This window comes from Nerophis lumbriciformis, linkage group LG09 (genome assembly GCF_033978685.3).
Source record: "Nerophis lumbriciformis linkage group LG09, RoL_Nlum_v2.1, whole genome shotgun sequence".
Taxonomy (NCBI): domain Eukaryota; kingdom Metazoa; phylum Chordata; class Actinopteri; order Syngnathiformes; family Syngnathidae; genus Nerophis; species Nerophis lumbriciformis.
Window position 1 is genome coordinate 53,353,747 of NC_084556.2, and position 26,254 is coordinate 53,380,000.

Sequence of the window (26,254 nt, forward strand, 5' to 3'; positions counted from 1 at the left end):
TTTTGAAAAATGTCCCATACAAATTCAATGGGAATTTCATAAAAATTTGGGAATTCTGGGAAAAGACGGGATTTTTTGGAAAACGGTAAAAACATTGAATGGTCTGAGTGATATGGAATGGTTGGTGTTGGTATTTTTCCAAATGGTCGAGAAATGTTAAAGTAGTAATTCCTGGAATTTCGAGAAAACCGGGAATTTTTCCAGTTCCAAAAACAACTTTGTTTTTTTTTTGTCCTGATTAAGAGGGTTTGGAAAACTGGGAATTCCTGGAATTTTCTTGAACTAGGAAAAATGATAGTTTGAATGTCCAGGATGAGTGGAATATATTGAAGGTGGAATGGTTTGAATCGGTGGAAAAATGTGGGAATGGTGGAAGTTTGAAAAATGGCCTATCCATTATGAATGGAGAAAATGTCCCTAAAAACTGGGAATTCGGGAAATAACACAATTCCTGAACAGGCTGAAAATTTTGAAGTTGAAAACAGTTAAAATTAGATGAAAAATTTTGGAATTTTGAAAAATGTCCCATACAAATTCAATGGGAATTTCATAAAAATTTGGGAATTCCGGGAAAAGACGGGATTTTTTGGAAAATGGTAAAAACATTGAATGGTCTGAGTGATATGGAATGGTTGGTGTTAATATTTTTCAAAATGGTCGAGAAATGTTGAAGTAGTATTACGAAATTCCTGGAATTTCGAGAAAACCGGGAATTTTTCCAGTTCCAAAAACAACTTTGTTTTTTTTGTCCTGATTAAGAGGAATGTTTTGACAGTGGAATGGTTCAAGTGGGTTGAAAAATGTGGAAAGAGTAGTCACCAGGAAAAAGGGTGAAAATAGGGTTTGGAAAACTGGGAATTGCTGGAATTCTTTTGAAATTGGAAAAATGATAGTTTGAATGTGCAGGATGAGTGGAATATGTTGAAGGTGGAATGGTTTGAATCGGTTGAAAAATGTGGGAATGGTGGAAGTTTGAAAAATGGCCAATCCATTTTGAATGGAGAAAATGTCCCTAAAAACTGGGAATTCGGGAAATAACACAATTCCTGAACAGGCTGAATATTTTGAAGTTGAAAACAGTTAAAATTAGATGAAAAATTTTGGAATTTTGAAAAATGTCCCATACAAATTCAATGGGAATTTCATAAAAATTTGGGAATTCCGGGAAAAGACGGGATTTTTTGGAAAATGGTAAAAACATTGAATGGTCTGAGTGATATGGAATGGTTGGTGTTGGTATTTTTCCAAATGGTCGAGAAATGTTAAAGTAGTAATTCCTGGAATTTCGAGAAAACCGGGAATTTTTCCAGTTCCAAAAACAACTTTGTTTTTTTTTTGTCCTGATTAAGAGGGTTTGGAAAACTGGGAATTCCTGGAATTTTCTTGAACTAGGAAAAATGATAGTTTGAATGTCCAGGATGAGTGGAATATATTGAAGGTGGAATGGTTTGAATCGGTGGAAAAATGTGGGAATGGTGGAAGTTTGAAAAATGGCCTATCCATTATGAATGGAGAAAATGTCCCTAAAAACTGGGAATTCGGGAAATAACACAATTCCTGAACAGGCTGAATATTTTGAAGTTGAAAACAGTTAAAATTAGATGAAAAATTTTGGAATTTTGAAAAATGGCCCATACAAATTCAATGGGAATTTCATAAAAATTTGGGAATTCCGGGAAAAGACGGGATTTTTTGGAAAATGGTAAAAACATTGAATGGTCTGAGTGATATGGAATGGTTGGTGTTGGTATTTTTCCAAATGGTCGAGAAATGTTAAAGTAGTATTACGAAATTCCTGGAATTTCGGGAAAACCGGGAATTTTTCCAGTTCCAAAAACAACTTTGTTTTTTTTTGTCCTGATTAAGAGGGTTTGGAAAACTGGGAATTCCTGGAATTTTCTTGAACTAGGAAAAATGATAGTTTGAATGTCCAGGATGAGTGGAATATATTGAAGGTGGAATGGTTTGAATAGGTTCAAAAATGTGGGAATGGTGGAAGTTTGAAAAATGGCCTATCCATTATGAATGGAGAAAATGTCCCTAAAAACTGGGAATTCGGGAAATAACACAATTCCTGAACAGGCTGAATATTTTGAAGTTGAAAACAGTTAAAATTAGATGAAAAATTTTGGAATTTTGAAAAATGGCCCATACAAATTCAATGGGAATTTCATAAAAATTTGGGAATTCCGGGTAAAGACGGGATTTTTTGGAAAATGGTAAAAACATTGAATGGTCTGAGTGATATGGAATGGTTGGTGTTGGTATTTTTCCAAATGGTCGAGAAATGTTAAAGTAGTATTACGAAATTCCTGGAATTTCGGGAAAACCGGGAATTTTTCCAGTTCCAAAAACAACTTTGTTTTTTTTTGTCCTGATTAAGAGGGTTTGGAAAACTGGGAATTCCTGGAATTTTCTTGAACTAGGAAAAATGATAGTTTGAATGTCCAGGATGAGTGGAATATATTGAAGGTGGAATGGTTTGAATAGGTTCAAAAATGTGGGAATGGTGGAAGTTTGAAAAATGGCCTATCCATTATGAATGGAGAAAATGTCCCTAAAAACTGGGAATTCGGGAAATAACACAATTCCTGAACAGGCTGAAAATTTTGAAGTTGAAAACAGTTAAAATTAGATGAAAAATTGTGGAATTTTGAAAAATGTCCCATACAAATTCAATGGGAATTTCATAAAAATTTGGGAATTCTGGGAAAAGACGGGATTTTTTGGAAAACGGTAAAAACATTGAATGGTCTGAGTGATATGGAATGGTTGGTGTTGGTATTTTTCCAAATGGTCGAGAAATGTTAAAGTAGTAATTCCTGGAATTTCGAGAAAACCGGGAATTTTTCCAGTTCCAAAAACAACTTTGTTTTTTTTGTCCTGATTAAGAGGGTTTGGAAAACTGGGAATTACTGGAATTCTTTTGAAATTGGAAAAATGATAGTTTGAATGTGCAGGATGAGTGGAATATGTTGAAGGTGGAATGGTTTGAATCGGTTGAAAAATGTGGGAATGGTGGAAGTTTGAAAAATGGCCAATCCATTATGAATGGAGAAAATGTCCCTAAAAACTGGGAATTCGGGAAATAACACAATTCCTGAACAGGCTGAATATTTTGAAGTTGAAACAGTTAAAATTAGATGAAACATTTTGAAAAATGGCCCATACAAATTCAATGGGAATTTCAAAAAATTTTGGGAATTCCGGGAAAAGGTATTTTTCAAAACGGTCGAGAAATGTTGAAGTAGTATTACAGAATTCCTGGAATTTCGGGAAAACCCGGGAATTTTTTCAGTTCCAAAAACAACTTTGTTTTTTTTTGTCCTGATTAAGAGGGTTTGGAAAACTGGGAATTCCTGGAATTTTCTTGAACTAGGAAAAATGATAGTTTGAATGTCCAGGATGAGTGGAATATATTGAAGGTGGAATGGTTTGAATGGGTTGAAAAATGTGAAAATGGTGGAAAGTTTGAAAAATGGCCTATCCATTATGAATGGAGAAAATGTCCCTAAAAACTGGGAATTCGGGAAATAACACAATTCCTGAACAGGCTGAATATTTTGAAGTTGAAACAGTTAAAATTAGATGAAAAATTTTGGCATTTTGAAAAATGTCCCATACAAATTCAATGGGAATTTCATAAAAATTTGGGAATTCTGGGAAATGACGGGATTTTTTGGAAAATGGTAAAAACATTGAATGGTCTGAGTGATATGGAATGGTTGGTGTTGGTATTTTTCCAAATGGTCGAGAAATGTTAAAGTAGTATTACGAAATTCCTGGAATTTCGAGAAAACAGGGAATTTTTCCAGTTCCAAAAACAACTTTGTTTTTTTTTGTCCTGATTAAGAGGGTTTGGAAAACTGGGAATTCCTGGAATTTTCTTGAACTAGGAAAAATGATAGTTTGAATGTCCAGGATGAGTGGAATATATTGAAAGTGGAATGGTTTGAATCGGTTGAAAAATGTGAAAATGGTGGAAAGTTTGAAAAATGGCCAATCCATTTTGAATGGGAAAACCTGGAATTCTGGAAAACCTGGGAATTTTTGGAATTTGTCAAGGGAAAGCCCGCGATTCCCGAATAGGCTGAACAGTTTGAAGTTGGAACGCTTTGAATCGGGCGAAAAATGTGGGAGGTAGAGCGCCAAAATCTTGAGAAGATGAATTTTGGTGTAGAAAAGCATATGTTTGAACTTCAAAACTGTAACGGCACAAATGTTGATATTACAAAGCAGCACAAAGGAATGTGGGTGTTGTTTGGATACTTGCAAGCTGTGCACCTTCAGAGATGTGCAGGGAGGTGAGCGAGGACGATGTGGAGCGCTGGTAGGGGAACAAGGACGAAGAGGAGGAGGAGGAGGTGGAGGCCCTCCTGTACGTGGTCCTGTGCTCCTGGGGAGGAGAGTCTTTCCCCCGTGTCGCTTCCCTCTGCTCCGCCGCGCTCCTCAGGGAGGAGACGGAGGACACTCTCTGGACCGAGCGACCCTCCCTCAGGGGGGAGTGCGAGGAGGAGAGCTGGATGGTGGACGAGGACGAGTGAGATCTGGACTCCTTGGCAGACGACAAGGAGACGGTGGAATCCGTCCGCTCTGTTGCCGAGTGCAGAGACAACATGGACGAAGCCACGGAGGACGGCCGCTTGCCGGAGGCGGCCGGCTCGTCCGCCGCCCATTCGCGCTCCCCTCCGTTGGAGGCGCGGGAGGGAGACGGCTCCACTTGAGGGGAGGGGCTCGGCTGGGCGGGAGGAGGCGAGGACACGGGAGACGCTTGCGGCACGCCGTTCTTCTCCGAGGAGTGCGAGGACAGAGACTCCTGGCTGCCCATGGGGGTGGTGCCCGGGCTGCTGCTGCTGAACGTGTCGCCTGGAGACAACAACAAGAAGATAGTGGAACCTCCATTTACCAAGTTTACAAACCATTGTAACGCATCAAATATGAGAATTAGAGAATTAAAGAATTAAGAGAAAAAAGTGCAAAATTAGCAGAAAAAGTTAGCATGCTAATGTTAGCATGCTAGCATGCTAACGTTATAAAGCTAGGGTAAGAAGATAAACCAAAATGCACTATTTGTGGCTGTAGACGTAGAAAGTAGCAAAAAAAAGCTAGCATAAAATGTTAGCATGCTAGCAAAAATTAGCATGCTAACAGTCAACGTGCGCTAGCTTAGCATACTTGTTCGAAGACAGCGCAAGTTATATGACCCTAAAGTGTATGGCTGCGGAATTAGAGGAAAAAAAGTGTAGAATTAGCTGCAAAAATTAGCATGCTAATGTGTGCATGCTAGCATGCTAATGTTATAAAGCTAGCACATGACTGGGTAAGAAGATAAACCAAAATGCACAATTGTGGCTGTAGACGTAGAAAGTAGCAAAAAAAAAGCTAGCATAAAATGTTAGCATGCTAACAGTCAACGTGCGCTAGCTTAGCATACTTGTTCGAAGACAGCGCAAGTTATATGACCCTAAAGTGTATGGCTGCGGAATTAGAGAAAAAAAAGTGTAGAATTAGCTGCAAAAATTAGCATGCTAATGTTAGCATGCTAACGTTATGAAGCTAGCACATGACTGGGTAAGAAGATAAACCAAAATGCACTATTTGTGGCTGTAGACGTAGAAAGTAGCAAAAAAAGCTAGCATAAAATGTTAGCATGCTAGCAAAAATTAGCATGCTAACAGTCAACGTGCGCTAGCTTAGCATACTTGTTCGACGACAGCGCAAGTCATATGACCCTAAAGTGTATGGCTGTGGAATTAGAGAAAAAAAGTGTAGAGTTAGCTGCAAAAATTAGCATGCTAATGTTAGCATACTAGCATGCTAATGTTAGCATGCTAGCATGCTAACGTTATAAAGCTAGCACATGACTGGGTAAGAAGATAAACCAAAATGCACTATTTGTGGCTGTAGACGTAGAAAGTAGCAAAAAAAGCTAACATAAAATGCTAGCATGCTAGCAAAAATTAGCATGCTAACAGTCAACGTGCACTAGCTTAGCATACTTGTTCGAAGACAGCGCAAGTCATATGACCCTAAAGTGTATGGCTGCGGAATTAAGAGAAAAAAAGTGTAGAATTAGCTGCAAAAATTAGCATGCTAATGTTAGCATGCTAGCATGCTAACGTTATAAAGCTAGCACATGACTAAGTAAGAAGATAAACCAAAATGCACGATTTGTGGCTGTAGACGTAGAAAGTAGCAAAAAAAGCTAGCATAAAATGTTAGCATGCTAGCAAAAATTAGCATGCTAACAGTCAACGTGCGCTAGCTTAGCATACTTGTTCGAAGACAGCGCAAATTATATGACCCTAAAGTGTATGGCTGTGGAATTAGAGAAAAGAAAGTGTAGAATTAGCTGCAAAAATTAGCATGCTAATGTTAGCATACTAGCTTGTTAACGTTATGAAGACCAATTTTCCCCAGGAGTTTTTCGATATTTTGAAATAAAATGTTGATGCTCCTCTTAGACACACGTAATAAGGTGTTTGATGTGTTTTTGCCGCTAAATTAAACACAAAGTCAAACATAATGGGATCTGAGCAGAGGATATATATATATATATATATATATATATATATATATATATATATATATATATGCGCAGTTTCAGATGAACAAGCTACTACAACTACAAAATAAAATAAAAGTCGACACACCTTAAAAATTTGTGTTTTGTTAGGTGAAAATAAAATAGTTATATAATTTAAGAATATATATATATATATATATATATATATCTTAATAAGGTTATCCAAAAAATAGTGCTCGATACCGTAGTAGAGCGCAATATATGTATGTGTGGGAAAAAAATCACAAGACTATTTCATCTCTACAGGCCTGTTTCATGAGGGGGGGTACCCTCAATCATCAGGAGATTTTAATGGGAGCATTCGCATACCATGGTTTATATAGGGCACAGAGTGGGTGGGTACAGGCTGGCCTAGGGGCGTGGTGATTGGCTCATGTGTTACCTAGGAGCAGCGAGAATACCAAGAAGCGCATATGCCAAATTTTCAAAGAGAACGGCCTACGGATCACGATTGAAGCCAACAAGCAAACCGTCAACTTCCTTGACGTCACTTTCAACCTGAGAAATAACAGCTACCAACCATTCACGAAATCCAACACAACACTCCAATACGTGCACCATGACAGCAACCACCCACCCACCACCACGAAAAGAATACCTACCGGAATCAATAAAAGGCTATCGATGCTGTCATCTAGCAAAGCTGAATTTGACCAAGCAACCCCCCCGTACCAAAAAGCCCTTGATGAAAGCGGATACAATTTCACCCTCACCTATGAACCCACGCCAGGAAACCAGCCAAAAAAGAACAGAAAACGAAACGACATCATCTGGTACAACCCCCCATACAGCAAAAACGTCTCAACTAACATTGGACACAAATTCCTCAATCTGATTGACAAACACTTTCCCAAAGACAACACCCTAAGAAAAGTATTCAACAAGAACAACATTAAATTGAGCTACAGCTGTATGAACAATATACGACAAATCATCCCAAACCACAACAAAACAATTGCAAATGAGCCGTCGGCCCCCAGACAGAGCGACTCCAAAACCAACAAAGGTTGCAACTGTCGAAAGAAACCTGATTGCCCTCTCAACGGGGGGTGCTTACAAACATCAGTTGTCTACCAATCTAAGGTAACACGCAAGGACATTAACACATCCGACACATATGTAGGATTAACCGAGGGAGAATTCAAAACCAGATGGAACAATCACAAGGCTTCTTTCAGGAACCAAAACCTGCGGAATACCACAGAACTCAGCAAACACATTTGGGACCTCAAAGACAATAATGTTGAATATTCAATAACATGGCAAATTCTTGCATCCAGCACACCTTACAATAGTGGTAATAAAAGATGCAACCTATGCTTGAAAGAGAAACTGTTTATTATTTACCGTCCAGACCTGTCATCCCTCAACAAGCGCAGCGAAATTGTAACAGCATGCCGCCACAGACGGAAACACCTCCTAGGTAACACATGAGCCAATCACCACGCCCCTACGCCAGCCTGTACCCACCCACTCTGTGCCCTATATAAACCATGGTATGTGAATGCTCCCATTAAAATCTCCTGATGATTGAGGGAACCCCCCCTCATGAAACAGGCCTGTAGAGATGAAATAGTCTTGTGATTTTTTTCCCACACATACATATATATATATATATATATATATATATATATATATATATATATATATATATATATATAAACACACACACACATACACACTCACATACATATATTACAGTGGATTTTTTTTTTTTTTATCAGATTTTTTCCAGCTGACTGTTGACAAGTAAAATGTGATCTTTATCAGACTCCAGTGTAAACATGCACGGGGCCCCTATGTGGCCCCAATGTGGCCTCAATATCACTTGCATGCGCAGTTTCAAATGAACAAGCTACTACAACTACAAAATAAAATAAAAGTCGACACACCTTAAAAATTAATGTTTTGTTACGTGAAAATAAAATAGTTATATAATTTAAGAATATATATATATATATATATATATATATATATATATATATATATATATGCGCAGTTTCAAATGAACAAGCTACTACAACTACAAAATAAAATAAAAAACACCTTAAAAATTAGTGTTTTGTTAGGTGAAAATAAAATAGTTATATAATTTAAGAATATATATATATATATATATATATATATATATATATATATATATATATATATATATATATATATATATATATATATGCGCAGTTTCAAATGAACAAGCTACTACAACTACAAAATAAAATAAAAAACACCTTAAAAATTAGTGTTTTGTTAGGTGAAAATAAAATAGTTATATAATTTAAGAATATATATATATATATATATATATATATATATATATATATATATATATATATATATATATATATATATATATATATATATATATATGCGCAGTTTCAAATGAACAAGCTACTACAACTACAAAATAAAATAAAAAACACCTTAAAAATTAGTGTTTTGTTAGGTGAAAATAAAATAGTTATATAATTTAAGAATATATATATATATATATATATATATATATATATATATATATATATATACATATGCGCAGTTTCAAATGAACAAGCTACTACAACTACAAAATAAAATAAAAAACACCTTAAAAATTAGTGTTTTGTTAGGTGAAAATAAAATAGTTATATAATTTAAGAATATATATATATATATATATATATATATATATATATATATATATATATATATATATATATATATGCGCAGTTTCAAATGAACAAGCTACTACAACTACAAAATAAAATAAAAAACACCTTAAAAATTAGTGTTTTGTTAGGTGAAAATAAAATAGTTATATAATTTAAGAATATATATATATATATATATATATATATATATATATATATATATATATATATATATATGCGCAGTTTCAAATGAACAAGCTACTACAACTACAAAATAAAATAAAAAACACCTTAAAAATTAGTGTTTTGTTAGGTGAAAATAAAATAGTTATATAATTTAAGAATATATATATATATATATATATATATATATATATATAGTAGTTGTAGTAGCTTGTTCATTTGAAACTGCGCATGGAAGTAGGGAGGTGTTTAGGGCACGTCCGATCGGTAGGAGGCCGCGGGGAAGACCCAGGACACGTTGGGAAGACTATGTCTCCCGGCTGGCCTGGGAACGCCTCGGGGTCCCACAGGAGGAGCTGGACGAAGTGGCTGGGGAGAGGGAAGTCTGGGCTTCCCTGCTTAGGCTGCTGCCCCCGCGACCCGACCTCGGATAAGCGGAAGAAGATGGATGGATGGATGGATATATATATATATATATATATATATATATATATATATATATATATATATTAGAGATGCGCGGTTTGCGGGCACAACCGCGGAGTCCGCGGATTATCCGCGGATCGGGCGGATGAAATTTTAAAAAATTAGATTTTATCCGCGGGTCGGGTCGGGTCGGGTGGTTAAAAAAAAATTCTATTTTAAATAGATTCAGGCGGGTGGCAGTTAAACCAATTGGTAAATATATATACATAGTTAAATGTTGTTACCCACATACGAAAAACAAGCAGGCACCTGCAGCATATGCCACAACAGAAGAAGAAAAAAAAAAGAGATGGACACTTTTACGGAGCGGAGAAGGGACGCCTCGCCGGGGTCCGGGACCGAGGCCCCTTCCCCCGAGAGGGCCCCACCGGGAGCCGTAGCTGAGGCGATCCGCGAGAAGGGCCCGACGCACGTCCAGGGTCACCACCGCGCCCACCGCACCGACACCCCGCCTCGTCCGCCTTCGCCGCGGCCGGCGTCACGCGCAGCAGGTAAGCAGCTTACCTGCCCGCCACCCCCGTGGCCGGGGGCTCGTAACAGGGGTCACTCCGCGCGCACCGCCCGCGCAGCTTTCCTGCCCACCACCCCTGTTGCCGGGGGCGCGTAACAGGGGTCACTCCGCGCGCAGTGTGCTCACGAAAGGGGTGGGGCTCACCCTGGTTGATATAGAGAGCAGGACGGTGGCCATGGAAGTCGGAACCCGCTAAGGAGTGTGTAACAACCCACCTGCCGAATCAACGAGCCCTGAAAATGGATGGCGCTGGAGCGTCGCCGGCAGCGAGACGCGCTTGGAGGTGCGCTCAGCGCGGCTCCCATATGATTGCGCACTGGTGTGCGTCTGGGTCGTGACAGCGTGGCACGCGAATGTCTGTGCTGCATTGGATCAGTCTCCTTTCTTTAACAGGCAAAAGCTTTATAACCTCACTAATGCCTTGCATCGTCTATATTAGATATATAACAACGGGCGGGTGCGGTTCTGATCAAATGTTACATCGGGTGGATGGCGGATGGTTGACGACTTTCTGATGCGGTTGCGGATGAAATAATTGCCTATCCGCGCATCTCTAATATACATATATATATATATATATATATATATATATATATATATATATATATATACACACACATTCATCAATTATATAACTAATCTACTAGTCACTTGTCAGTGCGTCTGCCTTTTCTGTGTTTTTTGGCCTTTTGATAGGTTTACTCCATTTTGCTAACTCAATACGAGTCCCAAAAAGATGTAAATGTTTATTTCTGGAGCAATAATAAGCTCAAGCAGTAAATTACTTTTACTGCTTATGAGTATTGGCTTCAAAATATCGCTTATCTGCCTCCTTGACTACTAATAATCAGTATAATTAATAATGGGCCCTGAAAAACACCTAATCAGTTGAGATGTACAATATGCAGTTCAGAGGACTCACTGTCGTTGTCTGCCAAGCAGAGAGCAGGCGGGTAAAGGCGCGGCTTCCTCTTCCCCGACGACAGACAGATGGCTTTGCTCCTCCGAGGAGTCGCCCGAGAAGATGGCGCCTGAGGTAACGGCACCGAGAGGTCCGGGGCCTCGCCAAATATCTGACAGCCAAAACACGACGGGCGTCAAGTCTTTGCGCGTACCGCGTGGCGCGCGAGACCGCGTGTACCCTTTGTGCACCTTGTCGTGGTTCTCGATGATGATCTCCACCACGATGTTCTGGAACTTGATGTTCATCATGGCCGCCACCGTCTCCTCCTGCGACCTCATCAGGGTGGGGCCAAAGATCATGGCCAGGTTGGACACGGTCATCAGGTTCTGGTCACAGTGGGCGGAGACCCTGTGTGCACACACACACAAATACACAACCTCACAGAATAATAATAATAATAGATTTTATTTGTAAAAAGCACTTTATATTGAGTAAACAACCTCAAAGTGCTACAGTGTATTAAAAAAATAACTAAAAAAAGATAATAAATAAATAAATAAAAATAAAAATAGCTATAACTAGTATGCATATATCTAAAAAAAGGCTTTTTAAAAAAGAAGGGCTTTTAAGCCTTTTTTTTAAAAGCATCCACAGTCTGTGGTGCCCTCAGGTGGTCAGGGAGAGCGTTCCACAGACTGGGAGCGGCGCAGCAGAAAACCCGGTCTCCCATTGTTCGTAGCTTTGTCCTCGGAGGTTGGAGGAGGTTAGCCTGTCCGGAGCGGAGGTGTCGTGTGGAGGATATGGGGGTGAGTAGTTCTTTTGAGGTAGAGGCAGAGGTGGGTAGAGTAGCCAGAAATTGTACTCAAGTAAGAGTACTGTTACTTTAGAGATGTATTACTCAAGTAAAAGTAAGGAGTAGTCACCCAAATATTTACTTGAGTAAAAGTAAAAAGTATGTTGTGAAAAAACTACTCAAGTACTGAGTAACTGATGAGTAACATACACACACATATCATATATATATATATATATATATATATATATATATATATATATACATACATACATTGATATATATATATATATATATATATATACATACATTGATATATACAGTATATAATTTATATTTATTTTTTTTGCCGTTTTTGTTTACATGTTAATAGTGTTTTAATGAATATACATGCATGTTTAACACATATAGATTCCTTTCTTTCATGAAGACACGAATATAAGTTGGTGTATTACCTGATTCTGATGACTTGCATTGATTGTAATCAGACAGTAATGATGATAACGTCCACGTTTTCAAATGGAGGAGAAAAAAAGTTCCTCCTTTCTGTCTAATACCACATGAAAGTGGTTGGTTTTTGGCATCTTATTTGTCCAGCTTCCATATTCGTTTTTATACACTTGACAAGAAATACATTGGCGGCAAACTCCGTAGCTTGCTAGCTTGTTTGCGCAGGCTTTCGGAGACTCTTATTTTGAAAGCGCAGGCGCGATGGAGCGGCACTTTTATTGTGAAGACAGGAACCGTGCAGTCAGTCTTTAGGCTTTTGACGGGGTGTACGGTTGAAATAAAAAATGGTCTTTTTTCCTTCACGCTTTTGATTGATTGATTGGAACTTTTATTAGTAGATTGCACAGTACAGTACATATTCCGTACAATTGACCACTAAATGGTAACACCCCAATAAGTTTTTCAACTTGTTTAAGTCAGGTCATGTGACCGCCTGACTCTGTTTGATTGGTCCAACGTCACCAGTGACTGCATCTGATTGGTGGAACGGAGTGAACGTCACCAGTGACTGTATTTGTTGAAACGCAGGCACTATGAAGGTCTGTCTGACAGACCAAAACAAACAAAGCGTGCATTAACAGATCGATAAAAATTAGTAGCGAGTAGCGAGCTGAATGTAGATAAAAGTAGCGGAGTAAAAGTAGCGTTTCTTCTCTATAAATATACTCAAGTAAAAGTAAAAGTATGTTGCATTAAAACTACTCTTAGAAGTACAATTTCTCCCAAAAGTTACTCAAGTAGATGTAACGGAGTAAATGTAGCGCGTTACTACCCACCTCTGCTCACTAATGCCTTGCATCGTCTATATTAGATATATAACAACGGGCGGGTGCGGGCGGGTGCGGTTCTGATCAAATGTTAGGTCGGGTGGATGGCGGATGGTTGACGACTTTCTGATGCGGTTGCGGATGAAATAATTGCCTATCCGCGCATCTCTACCGTGCGCAGAGGACGCTTGAGCAGTGCGCAATTGCACAGGCGCGCACCTTCGAGGGAACATTGGTTCTCACCGTTCACTTCATAGAGTCGTTCAAAAGACTTGATTGGTTCGCGAACGTCACATCTCCAGTTTGTGTACTAACTTGAGGAGGTGACTGGTCAAGAGGTCCAGCATGGCTCGGTTCTTCTCCGGTAGTCTGTGGACGAGAGCGTGCACGGCTCTGACTCGTTGCTTCTGGTCGTCATACCCTGTGGAAACATGGGAGGTGAATCGGCTTTTAGAGGCTCTCTGATGCAAGAGGCTTAGGTCTTACTTGCAGCCTTGATAAAATCTTTGTGCAGCCTGTAGGTCAGGACCGGTTCTGCCAGGCACCTGAGTACACACGGTGACTCGTTAGGCACGAGCAGACAAAAGTCTGGTTGCGCAAGCGAGCGTTACCGGAAATAGTTCTTGAGGCCGCTAGTGATGGTCTTGTTGTCCCAAGCGTCTGCGTCCAGCTGCGCGTCCGAAGCAGAAGTGGAGGCTGCAGGAACAAAAAAAAAAAGGGCATGACTAATGCTTAATCATCATCGCTTGGTCAGCCAAGTCTTACCAAATATGCTGGTCATCAGGCGCTGCACTTTGGAGTTGACTCCCCCGGTGCGGTAGAGGCCCAGAGTGGTGAGGCCTGCACATGAAGACACCTTTCAACACTCCTCGTCTTGGTCAGCGTCACCAAGGACGAGGCCTACCTCTGCTCTCCACCAGCTCGATGCAGTTCCTTACGAAGCCGAAGCCGGTCTCGTTGAGAAAAGCTGCGAAAGGACAAACATTCGTCACGCAAAAACGGATGTCGAGGTGGGCGCCTTCGGTGTCAAGTTTCGGGAGGTTTTCTTACTCTCTTCCTTCTTGCTGAGTAAAGATGGCAGAGTGTAGATCTGGGGAACATAAAGTCATCGTAAAAATACAGTGGGACCTCGATTTACTTGAGAACTTTTAAACTACGTTTATATACATATACATACACACATATAGATAAATATATACATATACAAACATATATACAAAATAAAATCCAGACGAGCAGGGAAACCTGCGAAACAGGCTTGTAGGGATGATATACCCTCTTGTGTTTTTTCCTGACCTAACGTATACATACACAAACGTATACATACATATATACTTATCTACATACATACATGTATATATGTATATGTGTGTATATATATTACTGTATATATTTGTGTGTGTGTGTGCGTACATATGTACAGTATGCATATGTGTGTGTATATATATGTGTGTGTGTGTATATATATATATATGTGTGTATATATACAGTGTATATATATGTGTGTGTATATATATATATCTATATACATATATGTGTATGTATATGTATATACTGTATATGTATATATATATATATATACAATATATATAAATATATATACACACATACATTCATATACATACAAATAAACATACACATATATATATATGTATATATATACACATATACATATATATATATATATATGTATATGCGTATATATATATATATATATATATATATATATATGCATATATATATATATGTACATATATACCGGTACATATACATATATACTTATCTTCATACATACATGTATATATGTATATGTGTGTATATATATTACTGTATATATTTGTGTGTGTGTGTGTGCGTACATATGTACAGTATGTATATGTGTGTGTATATATATGTGTGTGTGTGTATATATATATATATATATATATTTATATATATATATATATATATATATATGTATGTATGTGTGGGGAAAAAAAATCACAAGACTATTTCATCTCTACAGGCCTGTTTCATGAGGGGGTTCCCTCAATCATCAGGAGATTTTAATGGGAGCATTCACATACCATGGTTTATATAGGGCACAGAGTGGGTGGGTACAGGCTGGCGTAGGGGCGTGGTGATTGGCTCATGTGTTACCTAGGAGGTGTTTCCGTCTGTGGCGGCATGCTGTTACAATTTCGCTGCGCTTGTTGAGGGATGACAGGTCTGGACGGTAAATAATAAACAGTTTCTCTTTCAAGCATAGGTTGCATCTTTTATTACCACTATTGTAAGGTGTGCTGGATGCAAGAATTTGCCATGTTATTGAATATTCAACATTATTGTCTTTGAGGTCCCAAATGTGTTTGCTGAGTTCTGTGGTATTCCGCAGGTTTTGGTTCCTGAAAGAAGCCTTGTGATTGTTCCATCTGGTTTTGAACTCTCCCTCAGTTAATCCTACATATGTGTCGGATGTGTTAATGTCCTTGCGTGTTACCTTAGATTGGTAGACAACTGATGTTTGTAAGTGAACTCGTTGGGAGTTTCCTCCTCTCCCAGCTCGCCAGCCTCAATCTGAACCTTGGTATTTACCGTGATGACGGGCTGGCAGTGTGTCGCGCCTCGCCAAGGAGCAGCGAGAATACCAAGAAGCGCATATGCCAAATTTTCAAAGAGAACGGCCTACGGATCACGATTGAAGCCAACAAGCAAACCGTCAACTTCCTTGACGTCACTTTCAACCTGAGAAATAACAGCTACCAACCATTCACGAAATCCAACACAACACTCCAATACGTGCACCATGACAGCAACCACCCACCCACCACCACGAAAAGAATACCTACCGGAATTAATAAAAGGCTATCGATGCTGTCATCTAGCAAAGCTGAATTTGACCAAGCAACCCCCCCGTACCAAAAAGCCCTTGATGAAAGCGGATACAATATCACCCTCACCTATGAACCCACGCCAGGAAACCAACCGAAAAAGAACAGAAAACGAAACAACATCATCTGGTACAACCCCCCATACAGCAAAAACGTCTCAACTAACATTGGACACAAATTCCTCAATCTGATTGACAAACACTTTCCCAAAGACAACACCCTAAGAAAAGTATTCAACAAGAACAACATTAAATTGAGCTACAGCTGTATGAACAATATACGACAAATCATCTCAAACCACAACAAAACAATTGCAAATGAGCCGTCGGCCCCCGGACAGAGCGACTCCAAAACCAACAAAGGCTGTAACTGTCGAAAGAAACCTGATTGCCCTCTCAACGGGGGGTGCTTACAAACATCAGTTGTCTACCAATCTAAGGTAATACGCAAGGACATTAACACATCTGACACATATGTAGGATTAACCGAGGGAGAATTCAAAACCAGATGGAACAATCACAAGGCTTCTTTCAGGAACCAAAACCTGCGGAATACCACAGAACTCAGCAAACACATTTGGGACCTCAAAGACAATAATGTTGAATATTCAATAACATGGCAAATTCTTGCATCCAGCACACCTTACAATAGTGGTAATAAAAGATGCAACCTATGCTTGAAAGAGAAACTGTTTATTATTTACCGTCCAGACCTGTCATCCCTCAACAAGCGCAGCGAAATTGTAACAGCATGCCGCCACAGACGGAAACACCTCCTAGGTAACACATGAGCCAATCACCACGCCCCTACGCCAGCCTGTACCCACCCACTCTGTGCCCTATATAAACCATGGTATGTGAATGCTCCCATTAAAATCTCCTGATGATTGAGGGAACCCCCCCTCATGAAACAGGCCTGTAGAGATGAAGTAGTCTTGTGATTTTTTTTCCCACACATACATATATTGCGCTCTACTACGGTATCGAGCACTATTTTTTGGATAACCTTATTAAGACATGTATATATATATATATATATATATATATATATATATATATATATATGTGTGTATACATACAGTGTATATATATGTGTGTGTATATATATATCTATATACATATATGTGTATGTATATGTATATACTGTATATGTATATATATATATATATACACAATATATATAAATATATATACACACATACATTCATATACATACAAATATACATACACATATATATATGTATATATATACACATATGCATATATATATGTATATGTGTATATATATATATGCATATATATATATGTATATATATATATGTGTATATGTATATATATATATATATATATATATATATATATACACACACACACACACACTCACATACATATTACAGTGCATAAAGTGGATTTTTTTTTTTTTAAATCACATTTTTTCCAGCTGACTGTTGAAACTGCAAGTAAAATGTGATCTTTATCAGACTCCAGTGTAAACATGCACGGGGCCCCTATGTGGCCCCAATGTGGCCTCAATGTCACTTGCATGCGCAGTTTGAAATGAACAAGCTACTACAACTACAAAATAAAATAAAAGTCACCACACCTTAAAAATTGTTACGTGAAAATCAAATTAAGTTATATAATTTATGAATGTATATATATATATATATATATATATATATATATATATATATATATATATATATATATATATATATATATATATATTATATAACTAATCTACTAGTCACTTGTCAGTGCGTCTGCCTTTTCTGTGTTTTTTCTCCTTTCGACAGGTTTAGTCCATTTTACTAACTCAATACGAGTCCCAAAAAGATGTAAATGTTTATTTCTGGAGCAATAATAAGCTCAAGCACTCTTACGGGTTCTTTGCCGTCCATGGCTTCCATCCACAGGCGCCTGTTGGCCTCAGACAGCGCTTGCAGGGTGAGGACGCCATGTCTGCGAGGGCGGGGACAAGAAGGTTGTCAATATGCTGCTCGGTCAACCCAAAAGGTATGCACTGGAATGTCCGGGAACTTGCCTCTCCACCACCTCGATGTCGAAGCAGAAACGTTTGTCGATGGAGTCGGTCTTCCTTCGGACACACGACCGAAGCTTGAACATCTCCGGGGTCCCGTTTAGCACGCCGTTCTTTAAACACGACACATATAAAGCTAGTACAGAACAGCGAGCAAGACAATACTTAGAGACTTACTTAAAGCTGTAGTGTGCCGATACAACTTGTTCACTTACGATAAGACACTGATATTGGAGCCTTGAGGGCTGGCCGATACGATATCACCACAAATCACTTTGCTTGTAGTAAAATTACACATAGACCAATGGACTTATGCCGTCTTTTAATTGAAATGGGGTGGCAACCTATTTTTTTGGCAACACCTCGTGACCACTATAACGCATTAAATTAAACTCATGATGCAGACACGTTTGTTACTGCATACTTTCTACCATGCTTCTGCCTTGGAGACCTTGTATGGTGCAAGTAATATATACTAAATATAATTATTTAATACTTGTTTACATTGACAAAAGTGCTGTTTTACACTGCAATATTGTTCAATCATTATTACGTATGTCGAGCTTGTGTGCTACTGTGTGCTTAGCTGTCGTGTAGCTGCTTGTTTTGACCTTTTGAAAGTGACTTTAAGAAACGATCAACTTTGTGCCAAACACGTTTAAGTGTGCATTTCAGTAATATTCCATTATTCTTTTTATTATGTTATGTATACGTTATTTTCTCTCTTTTTATTTTTATTTTTTATTTATTTATTTTATTTTATTTTATTTATTTATTTTATTTTATTTTATTTTTATTTATTTATTTATTTATTTATTTTTATTTTTATTTTATTTTTTTTATTATTTTTATTTTCTCTTTTCTCTTCTTTACGTTATTTATCATGTGTATTATTTTATTTAATAATAATAATAATAATAATAGATTTTATTTGTAAAAAGCACTTTACATTGAGTAAACAACCTCAAAGTGCTACAGTGTATTAAAAAAAAAAAAAAGATAATAAAAAATAAATACAAACAAAAACTAGAACAGCAAAATAGGTAGAACTAGTATGCATATAACAAAAAAAAAAAAGGCTTTTTTTAAAAAGAAGTGTTTTTAAGCCTTTTTTAAAAGCATCCACAGTCTGTGGTGCCCTCAGGTGGTCAGGGAGAGCGTTCCACAGACTGGGAGCGGCGGAGCAGAAAGCCCGGTCTCCCATTGTTCGTAGCTTTGTCCTCGGAGGTTGGAGGAGGTTAGCCTGTCCGGAGCGGAGGTGTCGTGTGGAGGATTTGGGGGTGAGTAGTTCTTTGAGGTAGAGGGGGGCATTTCTCTCTTTTTATTTTTATTTTTTATTTATTTATTTTATTTTATTTTATTTATTTATTTATTTTATTTATTTATTTATTTTTTAAACTTTTTTTTATTTTTTATTATTTTTATTTTTTATTTTTATTTATTATTTTTATTTTCTCTTTTCTCTTCTTTACGTTATTTATCATGTGTATTATTTTATTTAATAATAATAATAATAATAATAGATTTTATTTGTAAAAAGCACTTTACATTGAGTAAACAACCTCAAAGTGCTACAGTGTATTAAAAAAAATTAAAAGATAATAAAAAATAAATAAAAACAAAAACTAGAACAGCAAAATAGGTAGAACTAGTATGCATATAACAAAAAAAAAAAAAGGCTTTTTAAAAAAGAAGTGTTTTTAAGCCTTTTTTAAAAGCATCCACAGTCTGTGGTGCCCTCAGGTGGTCAGGGAGAGCGTTCCACAGACTGGGAGCGGCGGAGCACAAAGCCCCGTCTCCCATTGTTCGTAGCTTTGTCCTCGGAGGTTGGAGGAGGTTAGCCTGTCCGGAGCGGAGGTGTCGTGTGGAGGATTTGGGGGTGAGTAGTTCTTTGAGGTAGAGGGGGGCATTTCTCTCTTTTTATTTTTATTTTTTATTTATTTATTTTATTTTATTTTATTTATTTATTTTTTTTTTTTTTTATTTATTTTTATTTTTTATTATTTTTATTTTTTATTTTTATTGATTATTTTTATTTTCTTTTTTCTCTTCTTTACATTATTTATCATGTGTATTATTTTATTTAATAATAATAATAATAATAGATTTTATTTGTAAAAAGCACTTTACATTGAGTAAACAACCTCAAAGTGCTACAGTGTATTAAAAAAAAAAAAAAGATAATAAAAAATAAATAAAAACAAAAACTAGAACAGCAAAATAGGTAGAACTAGTATGCATACAACAACAAAAAAAAGGCTTTTTTAAAAAGAAGTGTTTTTAAACCTTTTTTATCGAATCGGGACACGCGTAATTTAAAGGCCTACTGAAAGCCACAACTACCAACCACGTAGTCTGATAGTTTATATATCAATGATGAAATCTTAACATTGCAACACATGCCAATACGGCCGGGTTAGCTTACTAAAGTGCAATTTTAAATTTTGCGCAAAATATCCTGCTGAAAACGTCTCGGTATGATGACGTCAGCGCATGAGGACATTTTGGGACAGCACGGTGGCCAGCTATTAAGTCGTCTGTTTTCATCGCAAAATTCCACAGTATTCTGGACATCTGTGTTGGTGAATCTTTTGCAATTTGTTCAATGAACAATGGAGACGGCAAAGAAGAAAGCTGTAGGTGGGAAGCGGTGTATTGCGGACCGGCTACAGCAACACGAACACAGCCGGCGTTTCATTGTTTACATTCCCGGAAGATGACAGTCAAGCTTTACCATTGGCCTGTGGAGAACTGGGACAACAGTGACTCTTACCGGGAGGACTTTGAGTTGGATGCGCAGACGCGGTACTGTGAGTACGCTTCCAAACATTTGATCGCTTGCCCGTACGTGCGTGCCGCTATGTGCATGTCACGTACGTAACTTTGGGGAAATATATGTGCCGTATGAACTTTGGGGAGGTGAACGGTACTTTGGGCTGTGGGATTGAGTGTGTTGTGCAGGTGTTTGAGTTGTATTGGCGGGTTATATGAGGTGTTTGTTATGCGGGATTAATTTGTGGCATATTAAATATAAGCCTGGTTGTGTTGTGGCTAATAGCCAGTAAATTAGAATATTTTGAAAAACTTGATTTATTTCAGTAATTGCATTCAAAAGGTGTAACTTGTACATTATATTTATTCATTGCACACAGACTGATGCATTCAAATGTTTATTTCATTTAATTTTGATGATTTGAAGAGGCAACAAATGAAAATCCAAAATTCCGTGTGTCACAAAATTAGAATATTGTGTAAGGGTTAAATTTTGAAGACACCTGGTGCCACAAACTAATCAGCTGATTAACTCAAAACACCTGCAAAGGGCTTTAAATGGTCTCTCAGTCCAGTTCTGAAGCCTACACAAACATGGGGAAGACTTCAGATTTGACAGCTGTCCAAAAGGCAACCATCGACACATTGCACAATGAGGGAAAGACACAAAAGGTTATTGCTGAAGAGGCTGGCTGTTCTCAGAGCTCTGTGTCCAAACACATTAATGGAGAGGCAAAGGGAAGGAAAAACTGTGGTCAGAAAAAGTGTACAAGCGATAGGGATCACCGCGCCCTGGTCAAGATTGTGAAAAAAAACCCATTCAAAAATGTGGGGGAGATTCAGAAGGAGTGGACAGCTGCTGGAGTCAGTGCTTCAAGATCCACCACCAAGAGACGCTTGAAAGACATGGGTTTCAACTGCCGCATACCTCGTGTCAAGCCACTGTTGACCAAGAAACAGCGCGAAAAGCGTCTCACCTGGGCTAAGGAAAAAAAGAGCTGGACTGCTGCTGAGTGGTCCAAAGTCATGTTTTCTGACGAAAGCAAATTTTGCATTTCCTTTGGAAATCGAGGTCCCAGAGTCTGGAGGAAGACAGGAGAGGCACAGGATCCACGTTGCCTGAAGTCTAGTGTAAAGTTTCCACCATCAGTGATGGTTTGGGGTGCCATGTCATCTGCTGGTGTCGGTCCACTCTGTTTCCTGAGATCCAGGGTCAACGCAGCCGTCTGCCAGCAAGTTTTAGAGCACTTCATGCTTCCTGCTGCTGACCTGCTCTATGGAGATGGAGATTTCAAGTTCCAACAGGACTTGGCGCCTGCACACAGCGCAAAATCTACCCGTGCCTGGTTTACGGACCATGGTATTTCTGTTCTAAATTGGCCCGCCAACTCCCCTGACCTTAGCCCCATAGAAAATCTGTGGGGTATTGTGAAAAGGAAGATGCAGAATGCCAGACCCAAAAACGCAGAAGAGTTGAAGGCCACTATCAGAGCAACCTGGGCTCTCATAACACCTGAGCAGTGCCAGAAACTCATCGACTCCATGCCACGCCGCATTAACGCAGTAATTGAGGCAAAAGGAGCTCCAACCAAGTATTGAGTATTGTACATGCTCATATTTTTCATTTTCATACTTTTCAGTTGGCCAACATTTCTAAAAATCCCTTTTTTGTATTAGCCTTAAGCAATGTGGAAGGACAAGGCGGGAAACGCAATGCTAACAACACGGAATGCTAACCAAATGGCTAATTTTCATGGTTGTGGCTGTCAAGTTAACCAATTTGTGGCGGAACACCACACACCCGTGTCTACAGCACATGCAAGCCTAGTTCTAACTTAGTGGACTTACCTAGGATGCCTGAGAGACTACCACAGCAATGAAACTTGAAGGATCCTCCAGGCCAAAGGGACGGCGTGGCGCAGTGGAAGAGTGGCCGTGCGCGACCCGAGGGTCCCTGGTTCAATCCCCACCTAGTACCAACCTCGTCATGTCCGTTGTGTCTTGAGCAAGACACTTCACCCTTGCTCCTGATGGGTGCTGGTTAGCGCCTTGCATGGCAGCTCCCTCCATCAGTGTGTGAATGTGTGTGTGAATGGGTAAATGTGGAAGTAGTGTCAAAGCGCTTTGAGTACCTTGAAGGTAGAAAAGCGCTATACAAGTACAACCCATTTATCATTTATTTATTTTAATATTCTAATTTTGTGACACACGGAATTTTGGATTTTCATTTGTTGCCACTTCAAATCATCAAAATTAAATGAAATAAACATTTGAATGCATCAGTCTGTGTGCAATGAATAAATATAATGTACAAGTTACACCTTTTGAATGCAATTACTGAAATAAATCAAGTTTTTCAAAATATTCTAATTTACTGGCTTTTACCTGTATATGTCTTGTGTTTATTTACTGTTTTAGTCATTCAGGTCCCACCCGCCTCTCACAGCATCTTCCCTATCTGAATGGCTCCCACTGCCCTCTAGTCCTTCACTCTCACTTTCCTCATCCACAAAATCTTTCATCCTCGCTCAAATTAATAGGGAAATCATCGCTTTCTCGGTCCGAATCGCTCTCGCTGCTGGTGGCCATGATTGTAAACAATGTGCAGATGTGAGGAGCTCCACAACCTGTGACGTCACGCTACTCGTCTGCTACTTCCGGTACAGGCAAGGCTTTTTTTATCAGCGACCAAAAGTTGCGAACTTTATCGGCACTGTTCCCCTAGCATTCAAGAAAGCGGTTATTCATCCTCTGCTCAAAAGACCTAACCTTGGTCCTGACCTCATGGTAAACTACCGACCGGTGTCCCACCTTCCCTTTATTTCGAAAAATCCTCGAAAAAATTGTCGCACAGCAGCTAAATGAACACTTAGTGTCTAACAATCTCTGTGAACCTTTTCAATCCGGTTTCAGGGCAAATCACTCTACGGAGACAGCCCTCGCAATAATGACTAATGATCTACTGCTAACGATGGATTCTGATGCGTCATCTATGTTGCTGCTTCTTGATCTTAGCGCTGCTTTCCATACCGTCCATCATAATATTTTATTAGAGCGTATCAAAACACGTATTGGTATGTCAGACTTAGCTTTGTCGTGGTTTAACTCTTATCTTACTGACAGGATGCAATGCGTCTCCCATAACAATGTGACCTCGGACTAGGTTAAGGTAACGTGCGGAGTTCCTCAGGGTTCGGTTCTTGGCCCTGCACTCTTTAGTATTTACATGCTGCCGCTAGGCGACATCATACGCAAATACGGTGTTAGCTTTCATTGTTATGCTGATGACAGCCAACTCTACATGCCCCTAAAGCTGACCAACACGCCGGATTGTAGTCAGCTGGAGGCGTGTCTTAATGAAATTAAACAATGGATGTCCGCTAACTTCTTGCAACTCAACACCAAGAAAACGGAAATGCTGATTATCGGTCCTGCTAAACACCGACATTTATTTAATAATACCACCTTAACATTTGACAACCAAACAATTACACAAGGCGAATCGGTAAAGAATCTGGGTATTATCTTCCACCCAACTCTCTCCTTTGAGTCACACATTAAGAGTGTTACTAAAACGGCCTTCTTTCATCTCCGTAATATCGCTAAAATTCGTTCTATTTTATCCACTAGCGACGCTGAGATCATTATTCATGCGTTCGTTACGTCTCGTCTCGACTACTGTAACGTATTATTTTGGGGTCTCCCTATGTCTAGCATTAAAAAATTACAGTTGGTACAAAATGCGGCTGCTAGACTTTTGACAAGAACAAGAAAGTTTGATCATATTACGCCTATACTGTATATACCTTTATATACATATATACATATATATATACCTATACTGGCTCACCTGCACTGGCTTCCTGTGCACTTAAGATGTGACTTTAAGGTTTTACTACTTACGTATAAAATACTACACGGTCTAGCTCCGTCCTATCTTGTCGATTGCATTGTACCATATGTCCCGGCAAGAAATCTGCGTTCAAAGAACTCCGGCTTATTAGTGATTCCCAGAGCCCAAAAAAAGTCTGCGGGCTATAGAGCGTTTTCTATTGGGGCTCCAGTACTATGGAATGCCCTCCCGGTAACAATTAGAGATGCTACCTCAGTAGAAGCATTTAAGTCCCATCTTAAAACTCACTTGTATACTCTAGCCTTTAAATAGCCCCCCTGTTAGACCAGTTGATCTGCCGTTTCTTTTCTTTTCTCCTCTGCTCCCTTGTTCCTTGTGGAGGGGGGGGGGCACAGGTCCGGTGGCCATGGATGAAGTGCTGGCTGTCCAGAGTCGGGACCCGGGGTGGACCGCTCGCCTGTGCATTGGCTGGGAACACCTCTGCGCTGCTGACCCGTCTCCGCTCGGGATGGTGTCCTGCTGGCCCCACTATGGACTGGACTCTTACTATTATGCTGGATCCACTATGGACTGGACTCTCACAATATTATGTCAGACCCACTCGACATCCATTGCTTTCGGTCTCCCCTAGAGGGGGGGGGGTTACCCACATATGCGGTCCTCTCCAAGGTTTCTCATAGAGATTCACATCGACGTCCCACTGGGGTGAGTTTTTCCTTGCCCTTATGTGGGCTCTGTACCGAGGATGTCGTTGTGGCTTGTGCAGCCCTTTGAGACACTTGTGATTTAGGGCTATATAAATAAACTTTGATTGATTGATTGATTGATGTTCTCTACTAAATCCTTTCAGCAAAAATATGGCAATATCGCGAAATGATCAAGTATGACACATAGAATGGACCTGCTATCCCCGTTTAAATAAGAAAATCGCATTTCAGTAGGCCTTTAAAGCTATCCTGTTGTGCAAAATGTACTTTTTGATAACGTTGAAACAGTGTGGTTGAGCACCAACTGTGAGAAAAACTTATCGATTTTGGGGAGAAGCGGCACTCCAACGCTTGTTTTCCACAACGTTACAGAGGGAACAAATCTCCTTCCTGGTGGACATGAATCCACCTCCGACCCACTCCTCCTAAAATGAGCCCACCCCCTGAACATAGATCCCGCCTTGTAAAAAGTCAGGCTTCGCTACACGTCTTAAAATATACAAAAACTAATAAAAGCAGCTTTAAACTGTCAAGGCTAGGTTACGGCCAATACGCCATTAAAAATGGGTGAAAAAGTAAATCATGTGACCTTAAAAGAAAAAAACATGTCACCTGTCGGCCCGAGGGTCGGGCCTCTGTGTTGCTCAT

At 39.0% G+C, this 26,254-nt stretch overlaps 1 protein-coding gene across 2 annotated transcripts in view; it reads right to left on the reverse strand.

Annotated features, from left to right (window-relative positions):
- Nucleotides 1-26,254, reverse strand: part of arhgap42a (Rho GTPase activating protein 42a) — a 93,381-nt gene that overhangs the window by 14,156 nt on the left and 52,971 nt on the right. For both annotated transcript variants that reach the window (XM_061962872.2, XM_061962871.2), the window contains 12 exons: nt 26,219-26,254; nt 18,278-18,387; nt 18,117-18,195; nt 14,415-14,454; nt 14,269-14,331; nt 14,130-14,204; nt 13,976-14,060; nt 13,851-13,909; nt 13,680-13,785; nt 11,543-11,702; nt 11,313-11,463; nt 4,285-4,866 (listed from right to left, as the gene is read on the reverse strand). The exon at nt 26,219-26,254 is cut by the window's right edge and continues 65 nt beyond it. In XM_061962872.2, the coding sequence (XP_061818856.1) occupies nt 4,285-4,866; nt 11,313-11,463; nt 11,543-11,702; nt 13,680-13,785; nt 13,851-13,909; nt 13,976-14,060; nt 14,130-14,204; nt 14,269-14,331; nt 14,415-14,454; nt 18,117-18,195; nt 18,278-18,387; nt 26,219-26,254 (1,546 nt within the window). The remainder of the gene's footprint in view (nt 1-4,284; nt 4,867-11,312; nt 11,464-11,542; nt 11,703-13,679; nt 13,786-13,850; nt 13,910-13,975; nt 14,061-14,129; nt 14,205-14,268; nt 14,332-14,414; nt 14,455-18,116; nt 18,196-18,277; nt 18,388-26,218) is intronic.